Source organism: Nicotiana tomentosiformis, chromosome 7 (assembly GCF_000390325.3).
Source record: "Nicotiana tomentosiformis chromosome 7, ASM39032v3, whole genome shotgun sequence".
Classification (NCBI taxonomy): domain Eukaryota; kingdom Viridiplantae; phylum Streptophyta; class Magnoliopsida; order Solanales; family Solanaceae; genus Nicotiana; species Nicotiana tomentosiformis.
The window spans coordinates 112,285,541-112,297,618 of record NC_090818.1 but is presented as its reverse complement, the minus strand read 5'-3'; the positions used below and the strand labels follow the sequence as shown (position 1 = coordinate 112,297,618).

Sequence of the window (12,078 nt, the reverse complement as noted above, 5' to 3'; positions counted from 1 at the left end):
TCACTTTCTCATCAATTTTATTTTCCTTCCTCGTTGTATAGTCTTTTTTTATATTTCTCACGATTTTACTTTCTAATTTTACCTCAAATTCTCTAAATTAGTTATTCCTTTTTATTTTCTTTTGTGTATCATCTTGTTTAACTATAAAATTTTCGAGGCAACTGTTGCAAGGTTCGAAACTCGATATAATGGCACACCCATTTATCATTTTCACTTAATATCATAGTTTTGTACATAAGAGAGTTCAATACAATAACGATAAAAATTTCACAGTGTGTCATATTTGATCACCCCATGTAACATGTACTCACTTTTTAAAAATAGTTTAACTAACACCCAATGAGTGAGTAACTTCAGTTATATATATACTCTTCTTCGCTACTAATTTCTTCTTCTTTGTATTTATGTCACATGTATCAAGGAGCTTTTTGCTGTTTTTTTCTTCATTGTATTCATGACTCATATATCCAGGAGCCTTTTGGTTTCTTCTTTATCCTTTCTTCTTCTTTCTTCTACCTCTTCTTCTTCTTATTATTATTATTATTATTATTATTATTATTAATTGCAAAACACGCATGTAGGTTGTGCTTAAGGTTTTTTCTTCTACTTCTTAGTTGAAAATGAGTTTATTAAATTATTATTATTTTGACAATTTGATAGTTGAGATTTGTCCTTTATGATATTTGAAATTTATGTTTCAAATTTTAGCTCAATTGAATTAGATTTGGGCGTTGAATAATGTGTTGGATTATTAAAATTCAAAGAATAAGTTTATGTTTCAAAACTTAAGATTCGAAGTTTTTAGTTGCATTGAAAAGATTGAACTACTTAAGATTTGAATTTTCTGAAGTTACATTTGAATTAGAAGAACTTAAGATTTAATTTCTGAAGTTGCATTGAAGAGATTGAACCACTAAAAATCTAAAATTCTAAAGTTGCATTTGAAAGATAGACAACTTAAGATTTGATTTCTGAAATTATATTGAAGAAATGAAATTACTTCAAATTTCGATGTATAAACTTTACAACTTTTTTGTGAAATGCAAGTATAACTTCAAATGGCGGTCCCAAAAGTGGATACTTTGTGCAAATATCCCATCATGACATGCGCCTAACCCACACAGCATATGTGTGCTTTCCCACTAGATCAAATCCAATTAGGCTTTGTTGTATTTCATTATTATACGAATTTTACGAAAGAAGTTAAGGTTCTTTTAATATATTTCGTTTTTGGGCCACCAGTTTCGTTGAAACCACTACCTGGCGAACATGTTGTTTAAGTAGTTTCATCATATGTGGTAACTAAATGACACACTCACTGTCTTTAATGTTTCTGTCATTGTTGTCTTATTTTAATTGAGACTCTATAAAATTTGATTGAAAATATCAGCATTGGAGAGCGTGGCTCAACGGGGAGGCGAGTAAAGCTTTGATTTGGGCCCTCGAGATTTTGTGGCCCAAAAGTTTTTAATAGTGGATTTTATGATTTTAGTGTAGATAATACTAAAGTTTGCAGAAAAAATAAAAAGTACAAAAAATTATTAAAAAGGAAAGAAAGAAAAACTGTCTACTCTTTAATGGTAAAAAAAAAACTTTAGAACTTTGAATTAAATTACTTAAGTTTTCATATTAGTAAATACAGTTTTTTACAATAATAGCAAAAGAAATATATTGTAAATACATGCCTAGCATCTTATTTATTTGAATTACCCCTTACTAATACAAATGCTAATATTGCTATATAAATTTAAAGGTTTTATGTCATTTAAATATAGTATAATATAAACAACAAGTACGAAAAAAGAAAAGAAAATACTAACTCTTTCGCATATTTGTTTGTGTATATATACGAATTTTAATAAAAAGGTATAAGACCTCTTATTAAAATTTGGCTTTTGGCCGGAGGTGTTCTTGACGATAAGTTAATATAGAATGGTATAAAAATTAAGCGCGGATAAGATTTTACCTCCCTCAACTCCAAAATAAGTGGTTAAAGTTTGACGCACTTATTGAAATAATGGTAAATTCAAAAAAGAAAAAAATTAATGCGCACTTGAATTTTTTCTTATTTTGTATAAAATTATTGTGATGAAAGAAATGCTCATTTTGAATAATTTATTAGGAACCACAATGGAATGGAGTACTTTGTATGCTTTCCTAATTTGTTCTTCCGTTCCGCCCGTGCAATGGGTACCTTTAGTCTAACGGAATTTCAAAATTCAGCTAAAAGAGTCTTACAAGTTAGAAAAAATTATTCTAGAATTAAGGAGACCAAAGGATTTACTTGACCAATACTCACTCACCCAACTACTTAAAACCAAACGTAACCTACGGATATATAGTATATATACAATCGTATAAAAATTATGTATATCGATTAGAAAAAAATAAACAGTGAATTCGGCCCACAATTTTTGTAAAGATCCCTATTAAAATTTTGTAAGAATTGAAACGGTTGATGTATGACATTTTTTTAGCAGTTCTTAACTTAAATCATCTCACTCCCAATTTATCAAATTCAGTTGGTGGCTTGTAATTTATTAGGCAAACATTAAAGACAAAAAGCAAAACTCACATGTAGAGACGAGGCCTAGGTTGCTACGTAATGTTTTTAGACCAATTAAGGGAAGTTCAAATTATTTCACACTGGCATCTCATTAACATTTCTCAATTTTCATCAATTTCAAAGCATCACAAAACCAGCAAAGCATTTCGAACATAAAAGTATAACCACGAGAATATATTAGAGATTCCTTAGTGTTTGATAATCCTAAGTATGAAATATTGAAATATTTTGGACTAAACAGAGTATTTATACTGAGGCTTCATATAACAGATCTCAATTAGCTCGGAATTGAGGTTTAATTGTTGTTGTTATAATAACCACATAAGAGCTTAATAAACTACAACCAATTTCCTTCGTTTTACAACATACTAACAGATACAAAATGTTCCTAGTTTTCAACAGATATTGAGAGGAAAAAAATGTAAACCTCCATTTAAAAGTACTGCAGTATGTACAGTTATTTTTCAAAGCTCAAATGACTTGTTCCAAAGATTATTACGTACAATCTGTTCAAAATCAATGGGAAATAAACACACTTTCAAAGTCAAGAATTGAATCTAGTACTATCGACTAAGATTAATGTGTGATCCATACTAATTGCAGCCAATCTGTCCTTTATAGGTAGATGATCTATCATGGATTTCACAAGATCAGAAATCAAGTTGGATTCTTCTATTTTAGGAAGTATCTCAAAGTGGGAGATGACAAATTCTTGAATTTGAGAATAAGTAGTTGATCAGAAATCAAGTTGGATTCTTCTATTTTAGTTGATCACGCCCAACTCTAGTCCTAAAAAAGATAAGCGGTCGCTGCAAATATAATCCGGTCTAAGAGTCCGGAGTCGAATCCCACAGAGAACTAAGGTTTCGCCATAATTGTTCAATATTGCTAAGAAGACAAGCTCGAATAAATTTTCAAGTTATAAAGATTAAGATTCTTATATCTAACTATTTAACTAAGAAACTAAAACAATAAATTAAAAACTAAAGATACTAAGGGTTGGAGATTAAATTTAGGAGGTCTAGAATTATGATTTCCCCAAATGTTGGAATCCTTCCCGCTATGTTCCCTACAATTTCGCCTATGTATTCTCTACTGATCGTGAGTACTATAGGTGTCGTAATTCTCTCTCGAGCAACTACAATAATTTACTAGACATATTCTCTCGAACTACACTAGTTGGCTTTATCTAACCGCTCATTATGACCACGTCAAGGCTTTGTTATTTCTAAACCTACCTTTAAACCTGCTGTATTGATTTCTCACATACGTTAGGAGTGTCGTTGTTCAACAACCACCTAAATATGTATCCTTTCTCAAGCAACACATAATAAATAGGCACGGTCAATCGATGGCCATTCAATCAACTGAAATAAGCACGTAGTTGAACAAATAGACAAATTAAAAGGTTAAATTATATAAAAACATAATAAGAATTCATCCTCCAAAAGGTTCCATCAAAATCCTAGATAACAAATTAGATATTCATAATAGTATGCATAACTACAATACTAGAATTCATAAGCAATAATGAAAATAGGAAGAAGGAAGTGAAAAACTCGTAGAAGAATTCTCCGCCTTGTTCCTAGTGTGTTCTTGTCTCCTTATGTCTAAAGTGTGTCAAAAGTATATCAAAAGTCCTCAAAATACTATTTTTCCATGTATATATACCAAGTATGGTCAGGCCCAAATAATTATACCTTCTCCTACGCGAAAAAGGACACTTTTCCAGGTCAGGACGTCCACGGCCGCGGATTCAACCGCGGATTTTGGCCAGTTTCTGCCTCACATCCGCGGCCAGTGCGCGGCCGCGCACTTGTAGCGCATATTTTACCCTGTTCTGTTTGGAATTTGGAAAAACATAAAACATTAAAGTTGTAGCCCTTTGAATTAGCTTTCCAACCATATATTGTGGACTCAAGTGGAGTTCTGAGAGAAAAGTTATGCGCATTTTACTAGACAGTGCACAATATGCCTACTCAATTCTTCGTTCGTTCTTAACTATCAAATTTGATCCCCGAACACGATCTCGGCTTAGTTCCTTGTATTTTTACTCAGATTTCGAAGCTCCAATTTACTTGAATTTATTCTCTAATATCTACATAGCTCGTAATCACTTCTACAAGGCATAAAACACACAATTAGTGCAAAACACTAGCGATTAAAGTTCAAACTCAATTAAAGTACAGTAAATTAGAGTGTAATAAGCGACTAAAATACGTAATTATAGTCTATCATCAACACCCCACACTTAAACCATTTCTCGTCCTCGAGCAATCAAACTACACTTTATATAGACACGATCTTTTTAAACAATTCTCCTAACTCATCACACCAAGAATACTTAAAATAAACAAAGCACAAAAGCGTAACATTTTTATCTCAAGATTTGACTTACAAGTACCACGTATTATTCACAGCTCACCCACTTACTCTAACATAGAGGTCATTGACATTACCTTTCCTTCATGAATCAAGTGCCCTCACACAACAAAAGAGAGTAGTTCCACATAATAAAATTTAAGAACACTTAGGAACTTAATATAGAAAGAATTCGCTCACTCTCAGAAATAACATTCATATGCCACAAAAGATGCACCATAGGCTTGCCCGTAGTATACTATTCTACTAATCGAGCTCATTCAGTCTAGGATCAAATAGAACTTTATTTTGTTGTAATGTAGGTTGTGGGACCAGTAGGATACATTTAGATATAAGAGTGACTACACCTCCCTAAGTACTTTAATACATATACTTTAACATTCAAACCCCATACTTATGTCAAACCAAACTCCACATTCATATCAATGTATATTATCCCATACTTCTTTAAGCACAATTACATCAAGAGTCACCACTTATCAAGGAATATTTATTTTTCATAGGAATACAACTATTTTTTTCCTTTTCTTTCTTTTTCAATTCAAGTGGCTCTTACTTTTTCAAAATAGTGCACCTTTCTCCTTATTTCATTAGTTCCACTCAAAAGCCAAACCATCCACCCCACACTTTAACTTTTACACAGTTCATAATAATTCAAGTGCTCATGAGAGGTTAGAAGGTTCAAATAGATGGTTAATTCAAACAAATGGGTAAGGCTTGTAATGTGGTTGCCAAAGAAACAGGATTACAGGCTCAAAGGGGCTAATTACGATACATAGCAATTAGGCGGGTAAAATATACATATCTGGCTCAACAAAGAAATGCCTATATCACTTTCAAGACTGAACAAACCTACTATTTCGATTTGCAAACACACGGGGCAAGTTCTAGGTATCAAATGCAATGCACAGAATAACACCCAAACCTCACACACACATGGTACATAACTCACTCAGGATTGGATTCATCAAGACACTTTAGTCAAAGCAGTTAAGCAAATTTAAAATCATACAATTTAAGGTACTTATACAATAGTCAAAAACTGAGCCTAAGCGTCACAACCAAAGTACTCACTATTCTCAAGGCATAACAAAGCCAAGAGATAGTACTTCAATTCAAAACACAGCACAATGGCTCCTAATCCTAAATAAAATAAAACTAACTATACCCGGTTCAAACAAAACCCTTGAAAAAGAACCGCGGCACAAAGAAAAACTAAGGGGTAATAGGTACACTATGTAACAAAAGAAAATCTTTTTGTCTTTTACCTTTCGACTTAAATCCCTTAAGAAAATTGTCTAATAGATCCATCGTCGGGAAAAGTTCAATATTTTCTATTTAAAAATTAAAAAATATTATTCAATTAAACTAACACGACTAAAATAGCATAGAAAGTCACCCAGACAATCTCCTCACCCCACACTTAAAATTGTGCATTGTCCCCAATGCACACTCATAAATACAAGAGAGTAAAAGAAACTCCCTGGTCGGCTAAAGGCCGAAGCACTAGCAACTCATGAGGTACTCAGACTTCTCCCAAGCATGGTCCTTTGTATGGGCACCCCACAGTTAGTTCTCACCATCTAACTCGCTTTTATACTCTTCCCATGGCTTTGCCTCCTATGCTTATAATCCTACAAAATAAAAATAAACACTACAACAATAATAAGATAAAAAAAAATATTTTTTTTGCCTCCACCTTGAACTTATGAATTGGACCCCAAGTTTTGATTGTGATCTATGATCATGCTCTTGGGGCGATACAAATTATTGCGATCCAAAAATTAAAGGATTCTTTATGACTTTTGGCTTTCAACCGAGGAGTGTCACTTTGCCTAGACGACCTAAAAAATTTCAGAATATAGAGCTCATCTACCTCTTCCTTTGACTCTTGCATTGGCTCATACAGATCAATTTCTATTTCACCATCTGGACATAATGTAGAGAAGTGTTTGAAATGAGGTCCAACGCGCTCAAATACAAGAACTTCAAGACTTTTAACCTCTTCAACACCAATCACACTAGAGTCAACTAAATTTGTATCTTCAACGTCCATGGTTGACTCTAGTAATACTTCTTCAACATCGACATCTTCAAATTCTAGTTGGTTAGATTGTTGGTTTTTTACTCTAACCTCCTCCATTTGCACCTCAATTTGAGCATCTAATTTATGCTCTTTTTGGCCACTATCCACAATATTGGCTTGTTGAGCATTAAATGCTTCAACTAGTTGACTCACTTATGCCTCCAGGTTGCGAATAGCAGCATCTTGCCTTTGTATGTGCAGTTGTTTCTCACTATCTTATTCCACAAGGCACCTTAGCATATCCTTAATCTCATTCAGATCATCATCCCTGGGTTCTTTGTTCCTATTAACTTTACAAGAAAAAGAAGAACCATCAAAGTAAGGGGTTGGGGGAAGATAAGAAATATAAGCACAACCATGAAAGTGGCCATCTTGACCACCACACATATCACACACATTCCACACATAAGATTGAGTGGGTGCACATAGCTCGCTCTCGAAAATATTTTGATAATTTTGCAATGGGTGGTTTTCTCCACAACATGCATAAGGATCAATAGTAGAATTACCAACACCTAAACTCTCATAATTCCAAGATGTCATGTTTCTCAAATCAACAAGTAGAATAAAATAAAATAAAAAAATAAAATAAAATAAAGTTCAAACTTGAAACCTAGCAATATGTACACCTACGGCTACACAGATAGTTCCCCGACAACGGTGCCAAAATTTGATCACGCCCAACTCTATTCCTAAAAAGGATAAGCGGTCGCTGCAAATATAATCTGGTCTAAGAGTCCGGAGTCGAATCTCACAGAGAATTAAGGTTTCGCCATAATTGTTCAATATTGCTAAGAAGACAAGCTCGAATAAATTTTTAAGTTATAAAGATTAAGACTCTTATATCTAACTAATTAACTAAGAAACTAAAGCAATAAATTAAAAACTAAAGATACTAAGGGTTGGAGATTAAATTTAGGAGGTCTAGAATTATGATTTTCCCAAATGTTGGAATCCTTCCCGCTATGTTCCCTACAATTTCGCCTATGTATTCTCTACTGATCGTGAGCACTATAGGTATCGTAATTCTCTCTCGAGCAACTACAATAATTTACTAGACATATTCTCTCGAACTACGCTAGTTGGCTTTATCTAACCGCTCATTATGACCACGTCAAGGCTTTGTTATTTCTAAACCTACCTTTAACCTGCTGTATTGATTTCTCACATACGTTAGGAGTGTCGTTGTTCAACAACCACCTAAATATGTATCCTTTCTCAAGCAACACATAATAAATAGGCACGGTCAATCGATGGCCATTCAATCAACTGAAATAAGCACGTAGTTGAACAAATAGACAAATTAAAAGGTTAAATTATATAAAAACATAACAAGAATTCATCCTCCAAGAGGTTCCATCAAAACCCTAGATAACAAATTAGATATTCATAATAGTATGCATAACTACAATACTAGAATTCATAAGCAATAATGAAAATAGGATGAAGGAAGTGAAAAACTCGTAGAAGAATTCTCCGCCTTGTTCCTAGTGTGTTCTTGTCTCCTTAGGTCTAAAGTGTGTCAAAAGTATATCAAAAGTCCTCAAAATACCATTTTTCCATGTATATATACCAAGTAGGGTCAGGCCCAAATAATTATACCTTCTCCTACGCGAAAAAGGACACTTTTCCAGGTCAGGACGTCCGCGGCCGCGGATTCAACCGCGGATTTTGGCCGCGGATTTTGGCCAGTTTCTGCCTCACATCAGCGGCCAGTGCACGGCCGCGCACTCGTCGCGCATTTTTCACCCTGTTCTGTTTGGAATTTGGAAAAACGTAAAATATGAAAGTTGTAGCCCTTTGAATTAGCTTTCCAAACATATATTGTGGAGCTCAAATGGAGTTCTGAGCGAAAAGTTATATGCATTTTACTAGACAGTGCGCAATATGCCTACTCAATTCCTCTTTCGTTCTTAACTATTAAATTTGATCCCCGAACACGATCCCGCCTTAATTCCTTGTGTTTTTACTCAGACTTCAAAGCTCCAAATCACTTGAATTCATTCTGTAACATTTACATAGCTCGGAATCACTCCTACAAGGTATAAAACATATAATTAGTGCAAAACACTAGCGATTAAAGCTCAAACTCAATTAAAGTGCAGTAAATTAGAATGTAATAAGCGACTAAAATACGTAATTATAACCTATCATCTTAGCCCCAACAAACCATGCTCTTCACTAGCAGCCTCTTGAGTTTGCACCTCAGGTTCAGATTCAACCATTGCTTCTTCAACTCAACCATTGGTTCAGTTTGCACCTCTTGAGTTGGTTCAGGTAGATACTTTGACTAAAAGATAGAAAATAATTTAGACTTATTTATGATGGCACAAATAACATAATCTCGACGCTCAAAATTAATTACGTAACTTTTAATAATAGTTTCACAAAATACATTCCTTCACGAGTCACTTCCCATCTTTCTGATAATCAGGATAGCACTTGCTACTCTTCTTTCGTCCAATAATCAATGACTTCCTCTTATCACAACTCATAATTATATCTTTTCCCTTGCTGAAATTCAACAAATTAACTGAAATCCCTGTCGGTGTAAGAACCTGAACTTGTAAGAACTCAGGAAACTTTCTTCTAACGGTAATGTTTGGAAACTTAGTAGTTCAATAATAAACCAATGTACTCTATTTATTCATTTATATGGGTAATGTTTTCTTTAAAAAACACAAAATAGGTTAAATGTTGTTAGTTTCTTCTACTCCAGAAATTATTGCCAGGAGTTTCATAATTAAAAAAAGAAGACGATGCATTCCCTTTTTTTAAAAAGGATCTAGGGTCCTAGTAGGGAAAAAACCATAGATACATATTTTAAAGGATTTTCCGTAAAGGAAAAAGAGGATGCATATATTTATTAGTATTTGAATTTCAAAAATATTCGAGGACCTCGTGATAATAATAGGAATTATTTGACATCCATGGATAAAATCACTACACTCTTAACCAAGATTCCAAATAAAGCAATGGCATGAAACACATACGACTAGCTTGTGTAAGCATTTCTGTTATAATAATTTGACATCTTGCTTTATACAATGCCAGAAACATTTGCTAATTTGATTCAAATTAAAAGCTCATAAGACAAGCAAAGCTTTTCTCATATGTAACTTACACAATGTAACCACCATTAATGATTTTGACAACTAGAACCAATTTCATTAGTTTTACATCATAACAGAAATCAAACATTCCTAGTTTTCAACAGACTTTGCCTACATGCAAACCATAGATACCAAAACTACATACAAGTACAGATTATTTCACGACCACCATTAAAGCTCCTAATTGCACAGCTACAATACAATGTCCTTACAACATGGGTTCAAGTAACATAGTGCCATCACACGAGCCTTGAGTCATCACAAATTAGGCCTTCTTGGGTGACTTAGTAGCCTTCGATGGCGATTTAGCAGGTTCTTTTCCGACTTTGTCAGATTTCTTAGGCAGAAGAACCGGATTGATGTTAGGAAGCACGCCTCCATGGGCAATGGTTACACCAGCTAGAAGTTTTCCAAGCTCTTCGTCGTTCCTTACAGCTAACAAAACATGCCTCGGTATTATCCTGGTCTTCTTGTTGTCTCTCGCTGCATTTCCAGCCAATTCTAAAACCTAAACACCATTCAAACCATAAAATAAAAACAAACAAGAAACCTACCATAATCAACACCAAATCCAACTAATCGCATACTCAAAAATTGGGAAGGAAAAAGAAAACATTATGATAAACAAGAATGACTAATAGAACTACCACTTTCACAATCTTGTATCCCATATCTTTCCCATCTCTTCTCCACACCACAATCATTTACACATTTACACCTCCAAAAGAGTAGTCATTACACATGCTCGTCTCAAAATGACCCCAAATCTCTAACCAAAACAAAGCACTAAACCTAACCCAAATGTAACAAGAAATCAAATTACATAGTTCAAAACTCAATGGATAATAGACCCAAAACCCTCTACCCTTCTCCACTTACATAACAAGCTTTCGCTTGCGAGGCAATTCGAAACAACAAGATGCGCTTTTACTACTTATTGTGAAGAAGAAAAATGCAAATTCTTTATTGATTTCAACATTCTCAAACATGATCCATCTTTTCTTAATGACAAAGAATTCAATCTAGGGCCAACCCTTAGGACCAAGCACAGCCTTCCGAATAATGAGCTCGTCCCTCTACTCTTCCCCATTTAAATACAACACTTAATTGACATTGCGTCAAGCTCAAATCTATGACCTAAGTCACAAGTCCCTCAACCTTTGACACTTGAATTAAGCCCTGGGGCACACAAACCTAACCAATCTAACAAGGAATCAAAATCGCAAAACCGAAAAAATAATCAAGAAAAGGCCCATCAAATAGAAAAGCAAGCAGCTCTAAATCAAACAAAATAAACAAGACCCATTTGCAATTTAACAGTAAATACAAAACCCCAGATGGTAAAAATTCAAGCTTTTTTTCAGATTTACCTCGGCAGCAAGGTACTCAAGAACAGCAGAAAGATAAACAGGAGCACCACTTCCAACACGCTGAGCATATCGACCCTTTTTCAGGTAACGCCCAATTCTACCCACTGGAAACTGCAAACCTGCCTTAACGGAACGGGAAACGGCCTTCTTCTTTGGACCACCCCCCTTTCTTCCTCCAGCACCCTTCTTCTCCATTTCTAACTCTAAAGCTGTGAAGAAAATCAACCCCAAGTGATATGTTTGAGAAATAAATTGGGAGAAGTGCTGTGTTTGTGATGGTATTGAGTGTTACTGTGAGCTGACGTTTTAAATGGAAGAAATGGTTATTGAATGAAGGGGAGAGTTATTTTGAGTCGTTGGTTTTGGGGTTAATCTACGGCTGTGAGATGAGAGGATTTGACGATTCATGTGCTTCTGAATTGACCAATGAGATAAAAGCACGATGAGCTGCTAAGTGAGGTTGACAGACTGGATAAGCCTAAAGCATTTGGACAAGAAAAAAAATTCTGAAATAAGATAGGAGTAGTTTTTTGTCAAAATAAAATAATAATTTTAATTTTA

At 34.3% G+C, this 12,078-nt stretch overlaps 1 protein-coding gene across 1 annotated transcript; it reads right to left on the bottom strand.

The window, feature by feature from the left end:
• Positions 1–10,177: 10,177 nt before the first annotated feature.
• Positions 10,178–11,862, bottom strand: LOC104117607 (histone H2A). Its single transcript, XM_009628677.4, has 2 exons — positions 11,518–11,862; positions 10,178–10,655 (listed from the first exon to the last, which is right to left on the bottom strand). Exons 1-2 carry the CDS (start codon positions 11,710–11,712, stop codon positions 10,413–10,415), a joined length of 438 nt encoding a protein of 145 aa, XP_009626972.1. The 5' UTR covers positions 11,713–11,862; the 3' UTR covers positions 10,178–10,412.
• Between the last annotated feature and the right edge of the window lie 216 nt (positions 11,863–12,078).